Here is a 15,523-nt window from a genome sequence, read left to right on the forward strand (position 1 = left end):
CTTGCTAGGAGAATTATAAAAAGAAACCGGACAAAAATAATTGATGTTTTTTTCCGGAATAACTGGTGAATTAAAAAAAAAACATACTGTGATGTTCTAAATTTTAAAACAATGATCTTATGAAAGAGATTTATTGAAAAGAATGCTTAAAGTTAATAAAGTTGTATTCATTTTAAACTAAATAATATATTTTCCTGTTATTTCTTTAGGGTACGGATCCGATTTCCCGTTCTCGCTTTAATTCTAGTTACGTTTTCTGATTTCCTTTCGGCTTTAACTAGCCGTGACAGGTTGAAAGTGAACTTTGTATCCTGGATTTATTATTAACGTGAGTATAGACTAGTGAAAGCAAAATTAACATTTAACCGTCATTATTGTTTTATGTAAACGTACTGTCTTATTACATAATCCAATAGTGGTTTTATAGTGAAGTGACGGCGCGTCCATGATTGATCAACTCTCCCGTCAGATTGTTAATTGATCGTAACTACTGAACCAGAAACATATATTAGAGAGCTTTAGGCCTATGTGTATATTTTTCTGCTGTAACCTAACTGTCTGTACCAGTGTCAATTATACCCACTATGGCTGATTGGGATTACTTTGTGAGTTTGAGTTTCTTTGAGACACTGTCCCCAGAAAAGCAAGAAAATACAGAAAAGGAGAAAATTCAACCCCAAAAAATTATTCTCATACATCAAAACAACAGGAAAAGAGAACACAGATATCACATAACTAAGAAAGGATGGACATCTAATGACAGACACCACTTGTAAGGCAAGCATATTAAGTGAACAATTTAAATCAGCCTTCACAACAGAACAGGATCACCCCATACCAGAAAAAGGACCATCACCACACCCATTCATGCGTGAAATTAACATTACACAACAAGGAATAGATAAACTCCTTAAATACTTCAACCCACACAAAGCAACAGGACCAGACAATATACACAGCAGACTATTAAGAGAACTTAATTAGGGACATATAATAGCACCCATACTAACCAAACTGTTCACTCACTCTCTAAATACAGGCACATAACCAACAGATTGAAAACATGCAAACGTAAACCCCATATACAAGAAAGGCAACAGATACAACCCCACTAACTACAGACTCATATCACTTACATGTATCACATGCAAACTTATGGAACATATCATTACAAACGCCACATATCATTACAAACGCCACAATGTCACATTTGGAGAACAACAACATACCATACAACTTACAACACAGCTTCAGATCATCCAGATCATGTGAGACACAACTTGCTACATTCATAAACAACCTCGCAAGCAATAATAACAGCAACAAACAGACAGACATCATAATCATGGACTTTGCCAAAGCCTTTGACAAAGTCCCACACAGCCGCCTACCCCAATTGGAATACTGCTCTTCCATATGGGATCCCCACAACACACGCCAAATTCAACAGATAGAAAAAACACAACGCAGAGCAACAAGATACGTTCACAACAAATATCACGACACCAGTTCAGTTACAAACATGATACATATATGTACATCAACTAAACTGGCCAACATTACAGACACGACTGCTACACACAATTCAAGATTAATACTTTTCTACAAAACAATACACAATATAGTTGCTGTCGACTACCAGACCATACTCATACCAGTAGACCACAGAAGCAGACACTCCAATCCACACTCCTTCAGACAAATCTCTCCTACAAAGGACACATACAAATATTCATTTTTTCCCCAAACAATAACACAATGGAATCTCCTCCCTGTAGCAGCAGTGCAATGCACACCTCGAGGACTTCAAGGCACATATTTCCAACGTAGCCCTTGAAGCCCTTACGAATTAGTTCTGCACACACCTTTTATCTATATCCTATAAAAAAATCACAGATTTAATCCCTTCACACCCTTGCACCCCTACAGATCACCATGACATAAATGTCATTTTTTGACGGCGTTCATGTAAAAAGAAGAAGAAGAAGAAGTCATAATCTTCAGCTTGACTAGCCAAGGACATGATTTAAGTCTTTTTATCATGCCAATCAAGCTTTTGAAAGATAGTTCTACTTCTAGATTGTAACAGCAGGAACAGTAGTGCTGGATTATTATGAGTCCATATTCATCACTAGACATTTCATCTCCTATCTTGGAACATCCTTGAGATGATGGCCATATCATGGGACAACATGAAAGGACTTAGGTGACCAGTGTCCAGTCCTCAGTGGTTAGGTATCCACAAGACACTGTCTCTGATGCATGGTTGTGACTACTCCCATAACATGAAAGTCGGCTGGTCAGTCATTTTATCGGACATTATTTTGCTGACTGTACACACAACGTAATGTTGCAAAAGTGTCTCGGTATGCCATACCTCTAGCATTGTTAGAGTAGGTTGTGACATGTTGTTGATGCAGCGTTCATGTTCCTGTATGGTTATTAATTCGATCTACCAACCAATACCAAGTTGATGGATTCCACGATCGGCGTGCGCACGCTCTTCTTGACACCTTCATTGCAAATACGGTATTGGGAAGCATAATGTTCTTACCCTATTTCTTACACATTGCTTCACAATACACATATCTGCATATTTTGATGCTCAACTTGTTTCAATTTCACCAACACCAGTTTTTATGTGGTTCTGAATTCAAACTATATTATATACATGCAAGCATGTCTGATTGGAAGCAAGTTAATTAAGTTTCAGCTATTCTAGGTGTTATTCCACTAGTGGAATTCTTTGAATATAGATATATTTATTCAACACACATTTATACATTTATTGTATTTATAACTAAGTAGTACATATATCATTGATTTATAGATGTGGTTTTAATTTTAGGTCATCAAAATGTCTACAGAGATAATATTTTCGGGAACTTTGTCCCAGACAAATCCAGAGACTTCGCCTGTTATCATAGTAGGACAAGTGAAGAATCTCGCCAGGATTTCTTTCAATGATGTGAAAATGAAACTTGAACCTCGGGTGGATGCAGAGGTGTGTATATTTAGTGAACAGATGGAATGATTTGTTATTACAGATAATCATGATTTATCAAAATTCACTGTCAGTAATGATTTCAATGGTGATATTTGTAGATCTCATTACACATTAATCTTTTTACATTTTTTAAATGTTCATAACTATATTAGTATACGTGATTCAAATGAATTAGTTTTTTGGTATTTTGTTTCAGACTTTTGACAAGGCAGTCTCTGGTCTCCACCCGTCCCCGACAGATTCTTGTCCCCTCTGGATGAACAATGCTGCTGTAGCTGCACTCCCTACAAAGTGTAGTCGCCACAACACACCGTCACGGGCACACTCTCTGTCCAAAGTCGTTAAAAGCTTCATTGGCAATGGCAGCAGTGAATATGTAGTTGTAGGTATTTTAGTTTTAATGTGTTTAATGTAAATGAAGGTGGTAGTTATATTTGAGAATTGCTGTAAAATTTCAAATTTAATACTGTTACAGTAGATATACATTATTTATACTTTGATTTTGCCACAATCAAAGTAACAAATTAATGCAGTGTTTAATTCACATAACTCCAATAATAACTACTGGGTATGTATGTTAACACCATACAAATATATAATTAGCATAATCTTAGTTTAGTGCTACATGTATAACAGTGATCCTAAAAAGCAGTAAAATAAGATTACCGCTGAAATATTTTTATATACGTTTACAGTAAATAGGTCAGTCATCAAACAAAGTTGTGAAAACAAACAAATCTTTTGTCAGAGTGATGAAAAGATTAAACATTTACATCAACAATAAATTGAATACATGTATGTTTGGATAATTTCAAACGAATATCAGAAATAAATGTTATTTCATTTGAGAAGATTTCTTTTGGCAGCATCAAAGGTTCTATAGAGAAATGATAATTTACAAAATCTGAAATATTTTCAAGCAACATCTCATCTTTTTATTTCAATTTGGAATCCAATATCGCATAATGAATTTTGAATGTTGAAACAAAACCAGCTATTTATATTTGGTATCCTTTTTAACAGATTGTGTGTGAGAGGAGTGATGTTTTGGCGTCCGGTTGTGCAGTTGCACGTATATTACCATTGTTCAATGGTAAATCCAATGCCTCCACAGAGGACCGTACTGTCACAGTGGAGTTCCTCCTGGTTGGGGATGGGAGCGAGACTCCTCTTACGGACCAAGATCTAGCCTGTCTTGCTGCAGAGGCCAAGGGAGTAAGGCTTGCAGCAAAGATTGTTGATATCCCATGCTCAGAAATGCACACAGATGGTTTCCTAAAAGTAAGAAAATATTTCTGTGATAGCAATTTTCAATTATCCTGCATTGTTGTTACAATAAAAGTTGACCTAAGATATTACATTTGTTTAGTTATACATGTGGCGTCCTTGGGCTACAGTATCACTGATAATTTATTTTTTCTGTGGTAGTTCAAGTCCTCACTATTAATAAACCTATTTCTCCAAGTTCCATCACTATTAATTTACTTTACCTAGTTCAACCAACATTAATCTAAGTTTCGATCACCACAACCCACTTGACAAATTTTCCTTTGCATCTAAACCACATGTCTTAGTTTCAGTCATATGTAACCTTTACTTAAAGATGCTCCACCGCTGACAAATGGTACTTTTTCACTATCAAAAATAGGATCAGAAGATTTAGTATTTTTCTTCACTTACAAAAGTTACTTACTTTACACCATTACCACCATTGAAAAGTTTTAGCTTCTCATTCTACTTCAAGTTAAAAATATGAAAAATAATTAATTGAAACCCACTTTATATTTTTAGGAAATCAAAGTTATAGGTGATGAGCTTGGCATACAACCAATGGTTATACGAGGCGAGGATTTAAATAAACAGGGCTTTGGAGGTATGACACATTCTGTTGTTTAAGGTTGATCTTTGTTATTGTGCTTCTTTGAATATGTTTCGAGGTAATAACTTAATAAAAAAATATTAACATTGCTTTGATAAAAAAAATTCATATATGTAACCCTGTTCAATACTAGCCACAATATACAGCTGGGCTAGAGAGAACTTCTCTTTAGCTTGATCAGTTGAGCGTCAGACTAGTAATCCAGAGGTCCCAAGTTCGATCCCTGGCAAAGGCAGGTATTAAATTTATTGTAAATTCTACACCCTGTTACATTGGCGCCCATGTAGGGACTCAGGAATGTTACTTCACGATACCTGCAAAGAAATTGTTGTTACCCCTGGAAACTCGAGGATGAGTTGATTCCTGGAGGGGGGGGGGTATGTTACCCTGGTCAATACTAGCTGCAATATATCACTTAGAGAGAACTTCTCTTTAGCTCGATCAGTTGAGCGTCAGACTAGTAATCCAGAGGTCCCGAGTTTGATCCCTGGTAGAGGCAGGTATTAAATTTATTGTAAATTCTACACCCTATTACATATATTTACACATCTAAAGTCATATTACTAATAGATTCATCTTTTTGACTTTGACCTCAATGTCAAAAGTCAAATAAGTTAAATCGCTAGATAATATGTAATGATCTGTTTGAAGGTCATTTTAGCCTTAACTAACATTTCAAACACTCAAAACTAAACTGTACTTATCATTGATGTGATTGCAGGTCTCCTAGTTTCTTAATGGTAAAGACAATAATTTCAAAGTGACTTGTGGTAGTGGCAATAATCCTTATGCAGTATAGAAGTGTGTAATCTCTATCAACACAAGGTACCTCTACCTTTCTCAGTGTTATGCCCCTTTGTTGCAAAACTAGAGTGGTTTGAGGTAGGTGATTTAAGTTGGCCTCCTGGATGACAGTTCTAATTACCATGGTATATGTATATGCTATTGTTCACACTCTTTGAGTTACCTGAAATATTTATGTTGCTTTTAGTATTGTTTTCAAAATTGCTTTGCTTTGCTGTAACTCCTGATTTTTTTCTTCATAAAAAGGTATATATACAGTTGGAAAGGCAGCCGTTAACCCTCCTGCCCTGGCTGTGCTCAGTCACCAGCCTGCAGGGGCAACAAAGAGCATTGCCTGGGTCGGAAAAGGCATTGTGTTTGACACCGGCGGTCTCTGTATCAAAACAAAGGTGAGGCATTGATAACAAACTGTTTGATATTGATATCATATAGGATATGATTCTGAATATAGCACAGCAATGGTTTACAAGGAGCTGCAAATGTGGATATTATCATGTAAATATTTTTTTCCAAGTCACCCTTAAAGCTGTTTGAAATATACTTATTTTTGCACTGTGCATCTATTTTTAATAGTAGAATTCTTCACATAACACTTAATGAAAACAGAATAGGCAAAACTATCTGTCAAAAATTCCACTTTTACTGTATTTGTGTTGTAGACAGGGATGTGTGGGATGAAGAGAGACTGTGGTGGGGCTGCTGGTATCCTAGGGGCCTTCTATGCTGCTGTCAAAATGGTATGTACAGGTGATAACAAAGAATGGTCAACTATAGCCTTAATAGCATTACTCTACTGATTATAAAAGAATTTGGTATATCGTTGTAGTCTTTAAAATTCAAATGCACAAACCAATCAAATGGTTTATTATCTGTTGCTTGAAGTGATTGATATTTTGGGGAAATGATCAAGAAACCCTTCCTGTTACTCGTGTATCAAAGGAATGAACTCTATCATTATTTTTCCATTTAAAGTTGTATGGTCTATCACTTTCACTCTTTTTGTCATAGTGAAAACTGTTTAAGTGTTATACACATTTTCCCCCGTCTGTCCGAGGTTTAAACTTTCTACTTTTACCACTTTTTATAAAGTTGCAGCACTGGAAGTATTTTTAATTATAGAAGTGAAAAATCTTTTTAACGTGTACACGTCAAAAATAAACTCGAAAGATTACGAATCATTCCTAACTCTTCCGAACATCGTCAGGACAATCTCGAAGTAACACGAGAGTTGTGAAACCAAATGTCAACAATTTTTTTCATAAACAAAACATGCGGTCGACCTCAGCAGACTGGATCTACAAAGAAAATAATGCTTGCACATTACAATATTTGATACACACAATATTGAATTACGGCAATGTGTGAATTAGATGTTTCAAATACTCGCTCTGTGGACATATACCAGCACGATTTGCTCATATTAGCCAGAAGGAAAACGTAAACAAACACATGTGCGCTTACGCTAGTTACCTGGATCACCACGTGCAGGACGTGTAGACATAAGTCACGTGGTACGATTCGGAATGCCGACAAAAGCCGAAGGTACTGAACATGGCGGTGATTGAAGGCACTGTATTCAAAACCAGAAATATATGATCCCTAGATTTCGGCGCTCTTATAGGCCGACATATTCTTTTGGGGAGCTCAATCAATAAGTTACATGTGCATGTTCAAATATCAAATGTTTAAGCAATGTATCGTTACAGTGAAAATTACCAGAAATACAACTTTAAGGCACTATACAGTGCTGGTTTAGTTATAGAACATTCTAGATTTTTATAATGTATAAACATGTTTACAATAATAGAGAATCCAGAATGATTTATTTCCGGATTGTTCTGTGACGTTGTTTATTTACTGATTTTGAATAAAATTAGAATTAAGAATTTTCTATAACATTCTTGACTTTGATTATGATCTTATTTCACTGTAGGGTTTCAGTGAGAACCTGCATGCTGTGTTCTGCCTGGCAGAGAATGCTGTAGGTCAAGTAGCAGCCCGACCTGATGATATTTTTACCATGTACTCAGGCAGGCAAGTATTATACCATGAAATAATTTGTTTGTTTGTATATAATACTTCATCCCTTTACATACCATCTGTCTGTTCTAATAGTCATGAAGCTTCTCTGTTTTTTTGCCCACCATTATCAGATAATGGGCTTGCCAAATTATCTTGTATTCATTCATCCTTCATTCTGTGTAGACTTCCTTTGGATCCTACTCATGCATATTAAATTTTGGAAATGGTCTGTCTACAAGATGCATGACAGATAGCCATCTTGGATTTTGATAATTGAAATTTTTACCTCTACATTTGTATTTCTCAGAAAGTACTGAAAGGATTGTGTCAAATTTCATAATTGTAGCCGTCAATCCCTTGCACCCTAGCTAGTTGTACATATTGTCAAAATCTATGATGATTAATTTGAAGTTGTCATTTTTAGTGCGAGTGTACTCCTACTATTATTGTCCTTGTCGGGCGTAGAGTCTGTGTACATCAGCTATGCGCAGATTGCAACTGTGCACCCGATACCGGAAGTCAGTGTTTTATAGGGTTTAAGATATTTCTTCATGATTTAGTAACACCAGACTTTCAAAAAATATATTAAGATATACTTGTCAGCGATAATTTACTATGAATTAACAACAGTGACATTACACAACGCTAAACGCATTTGTTTTGTGTAAACTTCAAGCAGCATCTCATACAAAGTCTTGCATCGGTCATGATATTCTAAGCATCTGATCAACTTTGGAAACTTCCAGAACAATACAATGCAATTCAGGTTTATTTAGTCAATAAAAGAAAGTGACGAAACGGATAACTTTTAGTACCGGCCACATATTTAATTTATTTCACATCATCCTAGGTCCTAGGTGTATGTTGCACTATCACTTACTAAACCCTGTGACCATAGATCGCATTTGCTGCAGTTCTAATTAATATTTATAAAATTACACTGCTTTGCGTAAGAGAAACAGAATAAAAAAACACATTATAAAATACCAGTCTGAGTGTCTGAGCTAATGTACCCCAGAAAGGCGTTCAAGCATGACACAGGTAAGTCACCACCTGCACAGAGACTGGACGGTGGCCTATGGTTCTAGCGGACGACTATTTTGAACAGCGCATATCACTATCAAGATGATAATAAACACACTTTTATTTAACAAAGATCTTCAAAGTAATTTCACATTTAAAGTTCTGATGAAGTAAAGTATTTATTACAATGCACCAAGGGCATAAACCATCTCCTTGCAATAGTCCCAAAGATAATGAGCGAAAGTGCTATGTACACCTGTTGCAGAGGATTATTTCATAGCAGAAATTAAGGTTAGGAAGTATTTAGCGAGCACTTAATGTCTTACAGAGATATTTCTAGTTAAAATCCTGTTTTTTGTATTTTGTAGGACAGTTGAGATGAACAACACTGATGCTGAAGGGCGTCTTGTCTTGGGGGATGGAGTGAGTGTTTGTAGAATGGCAGCAAGTCTGTGGTTCTTCTGTGTTTAAAGGTCAAACTGATGGAATTAAAATATTTATTTTAGGATGAAAGCAATTATTTAAATCGGATATATTTTATTAATAATGAATGAAGAAATTTTATTATTTCTGTATGATAATTGAGAATTTTGTTTGATATTAAATATTAATCTATTAAACTAAATTTTAGTGAATGCAATTTGAAGGATGTGGATGAATCATGCTCTCTGAATCTGTCAATACAGTTGTACTGTACTTATAAATGTTTCATCTGTTCAGGTTGCCTATGCAAGAAAAGATCTAAAGGCTGATGTCGTTGTAGATATGGCAACACTAACTGGAGCTCAAGGGATCGCTACAGGTAGTTTTAAGATCTGAAAGGTTTCCTTTTATTTTATCAATTTAATCATAGATGTTACTATTTTTACACTTTGAGTCTTCTCGATACACAAACAGAAGCTGGGGGATACTTTTAATCATTATCATAGAAAACTTTAGAGGTGCAATGTTAACAGGATTCATATACATTCTTTGGAATCATATAAATACTAAAGGATACAGCTACATTAAATAAGTTACATCATTTAAAATTAATTTGTAAAGTATATTTGATGTGAATTGTATGTTATACCAAGAAAAGAAATGATTGAATAGCGCTACCGTTAGTAATATGAATGATTCCGTTTTCAGGTAAATATCATGGCTCAGTGGTCACTAACAATGAGGATATAGAGCTGGCTAGTGTGAAAGCCGGAAGGTCCAGCGGCGACCTTGTCCATCCTATGCCTTATTCCCCAGAGCTCCACTACAGCGAGTTCGCCAGTGCTTTAGCCGATATGAAGAACTCAGTCGCAGTATGTATTGTCATTCTTTAAGTCTTTGTTATTTGTTAAGCCTGTGACGTATATTTAAAACTTATGTTATTGGTGTGGTCAAGTGTTCAGTTTGAACACTTGCTTTTTATTAGTGTGACTGGAGTTATTTCCCTATTGAAACACAAATCTATAAGGACTCGCAGTATATGTATTACTATTTTGAGCTTTCATGGTGGGTGCCGGCCTTGGAAAGTCCTTGAATTTATGTGTTGGCCTTGAAAGTCCTAAAATTTGGTCTGGAAAAGTCCTTGAATTAAACAAAAGGCCTTGAAAAGTCCTTAAAAAAATATTTGTTCTAAAATGACATGCAGTACGAGATCAGTTTGACTAATAACTTGACACCATTTAGGAATTTCTTGTAATACTTGAATGATTCAAAGCTGAAACTTTGCAAATATTGTAAATGGTCAGTGTCCAAGTAAAATAGCATTAATTAGTTCAACACATACCTTTTTGTACTTGCAAATAAGAATTGGTACCATAGTTTTTTGGGATCCATTTGATGGCCAGGGAGCCAGGGATTACAGTTCTTCTCAGAACCAAGTACAAATAAACCCTATGTCATTATTCTTTTTTTGTGCATACATTTATATCTGTGACATCTGTATGTTTGTCTGTTTTCCAGGACAGGACTAATGCACAGGTATCATGTGCTGGTCTGTTTATTGCTTCACACCTGGGCTTTGATTATCCTGGTATTTGGTTACATATAGACATGGCCTACCCTGTTCATAGTGTAAGTATTTAATATACTGTGTGTTCTTAAACCACCTTGGTATTACAATGCCTCATTACTATTTTAAATCAAAACAATGGAACATACTGTTGAAGATTATAGCCTTTTATCACAATTTCTAAAAATTGCGTTCAAGTTATACAATATTTATCCCCCGCCCAACGAAGTTGACGGGGGATATACAAATGGGTTCCGTCCGTCCGTCTGTCCGTCCGTCCGTACGAATGGTTTCCGGAGCATAACTCTAAAACCAGTAGAGATATTTCCACGAAACTTCATACACACATTGGTCTTATGGTCTAGTAGTGCCTTTTGCTATTTTTAGGTTTTCATTTTTTGCTTTTTTTCCGTAACCATGGAAACATTGCTGAAAATATCATATTTTTCTACTAGGTTCGTTTCCGGAGCATAACTCTTAAACCAGAAGAGATATTTCCACGAAACTTCATAGACACATTGGTCTTATGGTCTAGTAGTGCCTTTTGCTATTTTAAGGTTTTCACTTTTTGTACTTTTTTACTGTAACCATGAAAACATTGCTGAAAATGGCAGATTTTTGTGTAAGAATCGTTTCCGAGCACAACTCTAAAACCAGCAGAGATATTTCCATGAAACGTCATAGACACATTGTTCTTACGGTCTAGTAGTGCCTTTAGCTATTTTTAGGTTTTCATTTTTTGCACTTTTTCCGTAACCATGGAAACATTGCTGAAAATATCATATTTTTGTACCAGGTTCGTTTCCGCAGCATAACTGGAAAACCAGTTGAGATATATGCACGGAACTCCATAGGCACATTAGTCTTATGGTCTAGTAGTGCCTTTTGCTATTTTAAGGTTTACACTTTTTGTACTTTTTTCTGTAACCATGGAAACATTGCTGAAAATGACAGATTTTTGTGTAAGAATCATTTCCGGAGCACAACTCTAAAACCAGCAGAGATATTTCCATGAAACGTCATAGACACATTGTTCTTATGGTCTAGTAGTGCCTTTTGCTATTTTTAGGTTTTCACTTTTTGTGCTTTTTTCTGTAACCATAGAAACATTGCTGAAAATATCATTTTTGTAGCAGGTTCATTTCCGGAGTATAACTCTAAAACCAGCAGAGATATTTCCACGAAACTTCTTAGACACATTCTTTTTATGGTCTAGTAGTACCTTTTGCTATTTTTTGGTTTTCATTTTTTGCACTTTTTCCGTTACCATGGAAACATTGCTGAAAATATCATGGTAAATGGTAAATGAAACTTTGCAAAACTCCACCCATCTTTGTGTATATAGTCTAATATAAATGTCAAGGCTGTATACCTGATTCAACAATTGCAGCCCCGCTCTACTTGAATTTTACTCCATCTTTCTTTAGCTCAACTTCCTTTTTCCTGGGTTTTTTTCATACACATAAGTCTCCACAATCAAACTTACTTCAGCTTTGATATCGCCATTGGCGGGGGATCTGAATGACTATGTCCTTGTTCAGTTCAGATAAAGAATGGTCAGAGGTCACAGACACAGTTTAAAGGTTCCATGTTGATTTTGCACTGTTCTCTATAGCTAACTATGTACCTTGAAATATCTTCTTTCCATTTAAGGGTGAGAGGGCAACAGGATATGGTGTTGCATTGCTGACCACTCTATTTGGCCAGCTGTCCGGTAGTTCTCTACTACAACAGGTGGCACCATCTATTACACTGACCGAGGCGATGGACACAGACCCTGTGGACAGCTCTGACAACAACAAGAAAATGCGTCTTAGCTAGAGCAACGGTCTTCATAGTTTAATTCCAACCAATATTTGGTGATATTTCCTGCGAATTATTTTCTACTTTTCTATTGCTGTCTCATCATATAGGAAATCTTCTATGTCAACATGAGTTTCTTATAGGTCCATTTGAAATAATGTATAATATAGTTACAAAGATGGGACTACAGGATACATGCTTGCTAACTGCAATTAAAAGCAGACAAAAACGTAGGATTTCATAAAGCACGGATTGATCGTATAAGGTATATTAATTATGTTTTAAGTAAAGAGCAAGATATAATTAGTTTGAAAAGTATATACATATACATGTATTTTAAAAAAAAATTCCAAACTCGTATATCACCATTTTGACCAATGTATCTACCCGGTAATGTAATGTATAAGACTGCACATTTAAGTTTAAGATGAACATACCCCTATGTAGATTGTATTACCCGTAGTCAATATTGTGTACCTAGTGTAAGTGGTATGGTTGTACAATATATTATCAGTACTGGATAAATCAAATATGGAATAGGTTGTCAAGTGTTTACAGTGGGTTCCTGCGTAATTGCACTCAGTTTTCATTTTCTACAAAAATACATAATCTTTTGTATTTTTCTTGGGCTGTATAAGTTGTAAGCTTAAAGTTTATACCAAATTTGTCCATTAACTCAAAGTATAAATTATTGAGCTCAAATATGCAGGAACTCATCTTTAAGGTGGATGTTGGTTAAGAATTTATCAGATTATTTTACCTTATATTTACAAAGTTAAGGTCATTGAACTTATATATTTGTTTAATTATGCAAGAAAATACCACATACATTCAACAATAGATTGCACCATTAAATGCCTGTTGCATAAAGAACTGGAAAACCTCATGTTTTAAAAGCAAGTGTTCCCTACTATTGTTGGTTCCTTTTTATCACACTATAAACACTCAACTGTCAGCAGGTTCTTGGTTTATAACAAAAAACTGTTGATATTTGCATAAATCAGTGTGTGATATAATTAGAAATTCCATTGTACTGCCACGTGCCATATCATTGTGTAATGTGTAATTGGTGAAAGGGTGAGAACAATGTGTTAAAATGTTGCATACAAAGAACTTAGGCAGTTATCAGGTAACCTGTACCTGTTGTACTTGCTGTGATGTTGGTGTTCCTCAATAACTATAGACGTCTTGAAAAAGCTTAGTTGTTTATTTAAATGGAGCATAAAACATATATATTTGTGCATTCAATACAGATAGTCTAAACTCAACACAAATGAAAGGGTGATATTCAAGTCAATTAGAATGTAAGATTCTACACCAATTAATGGGTGATATTCAAGTCAATGAGAATGTAAGATTCTACACCAATTAATGAGTGATGTTCAAGTCACTAACAATGTAAGATTCTACACCAATTAATGGGTGATATTCAAGTCGATTACAATGTTAAGATTCTACACCAATTAATGGATGATATTCAAGTCAATTACAATATAAGACTTTACACCATTGAAAGGGTGATATTGAAGTCAATGACAATGTAAAACTTTACCCCAATGAATGAATGATAGTCAAGTGAATTAGTACATTGTATGTAATACTCTACACAAATGATATTCGAGTCATTTTTATGTAAAATTCTACACAAAATGAATGGACTTAATTCAAGTCAATGCATTACGATGTAAGACTATACATTAAGGGGTGGTTTCAAGACAATTACAATGTAGGACTTTACACCAATGAATGAGTGGTATTCAAGACAATTACAATCATTTAAGATTCTACACCAATGAATGAATGATATTCAAGTCAATTATAATATAATACTACCGTATATACAAATATACATCAATGAATGGTTGGTATTCAAGGCAATGACAATGTATGTAAAAATGCCAATGGAGCATAGTAAAATATATGAGCTTGTTAGCAAAATTAAAATGTGAACAATAGTGTTGTCAAGTTGTAACCACTAATGATACAGATCCTATTTTTCATGTATAGATGTATATCATATTTTCAAGTAAAGGACAAGTGAAAGATGAATTATGAATAAATTATCAACCCACATTACATCGTTTGTGTCAGTGCTTGGTGGTAATAGCTTTATCCTCTTGTTTCCTTGCTTGTGTGCTTCAAATCGGAATGGATATGACCGAGAAAGCAAAATATACTCAACAATGAGAGTCTCTCTATCCAAATGACAGAAAATGAAAAGATGCAAGTGACTGTGTGGCTTTTCAAAGTGGTTTAAAATAGATGAGTAATAGTCTTTAAAGACTGGATATCAGACATGGAGAGATCTTGAATGTCGGGACCTGACCGGAATATTTGTGTAAGGTCTATATAGGAAGGGAAGAAATCTATTTTTAAATTGCAAACCTAATAGAACAATGTTAAAGTAAGACTTTAGATTTATCATTTGGTCAGAATGCGTTGGTTTAAATCACGAAGGGAGACCCGTCACATATGGTGTTCCTCAAGGGTCAGTGATAGATCCGATACTGTCCAAATATGCAGATGACACATACACAGGGTTGTCCTGGTCTGTTCAAAACTCTTCGTTCTGTGAGCTGCCAAGTTCGTTTGTGATATATTTGAGAAAACTCTGGATGGGTGGACGATGGTGGTATTACGGTTCTTACAATATTTGAGTTGTAGCCAATCTTGCGTTTTGATCGGTTTGAAAAGATACCTTTCTTTTTTGTTGTGTTCCAAGGAAAGGCGATTCTCGAGGGCCGACGCCATGCTGGATGATTGTGGTTGCTTTCCTTGCATAATGGAAGAAAACAACCAGAAGACATTATATTTTTCAACAATGTATTTTACATGTACATTTGAAAATAAAAATGTGGTCTATACTTCAGATCGAGTTGTTAGGTAGTAAAGAGTTGTTGAAGTGTTTATGGTCATTGGTGTGTTGGTGATAGAACGTCACCTTGTGTCACTCGTTGTCATTAATAAAACGCATCGGATATTTTCCAGTCTAACA

General features: G+C 35.3%; 1 protein-coding gene across 1 annotated transcript; it reads left to right on the plus strand.

Annotated features, from left to right (window-relative positions):
• The first annotated feature begins 250 nt into the window (after nucleotides 1–250).
• On the plus strand, nucleotides 251–14,601 carry LOC138315862 (probable aminopeptidase NPEPL1). Its single transcript, XM_069257172.1, has 13 exons — nucleotides 251–328; nucleotides 2,849–3,004; nucleotides 3,204–3,389; nucleotides 4,031–4,288; nucleotides 4,799–4,880; nucleotides 5,937–6,079; nucleotides 6,350–6,427; nucleotides 7,624–7,724; nucleotides 9,104–9,158; nucleotides 9,456–9,537; nucleotides 9,867–10,030; nucleotides 10,677–10,787; nucleotides 12,379–14,601. Exons 2-13 carry the CDS (start codon nucleotides 2,858–2,860, stop codon nucleotides 12,544–12,546), a joined length of 1,575 nt encoding a protein of 524 aa, XP_069113273.1. The 5' UTR covers nucleotides 251–328; nucleotides 2,849–2,857; the 3' UTR covers nucleotides 12,547–14,601.
• The last annotated feature ends 922 nt before the right edge of the window (nucleotides 14,602–15,523 follow it).

Source organism: Argopecten irradians, chromosome 2 (assembly GCF_041381155.1).
Source record: "Argopecten irradians isolate NY chromosome 2, Ai_NY, whole genome shotgun sequence".
Taxonomy (NCBI): Eukaryota; Metazoa; Mollusca; class Bivalvia; order Pectinida; family Pectinidae; genus Argopecten; species Argopecten irradians.

Bases quoted from the DNA above. Each gene is read 5' to 3' on its own strand.
- LOC138315862 (XM_069257172.1), top strand. From the start codon at position 2,858: ATGTCTACAGAGATAATATTTTCGGGAACTTTGTCCCAGACAAATCCA. The intron at 6,428-7,623 runs GTATGTACAGGT...ATTTCACTGTAG, and splicing joins TCTATGCTGCTGTCAAAATG to GGTTTCAGTGAGAACCTGCA. The intron at 9,538-9,866 runs GTAGTTTTAAGA...TTCCGTTTTCAG, and splicing joins AGCTCAAGGGATCGCTACAG to GTAAATATCATGGCTCAGTG.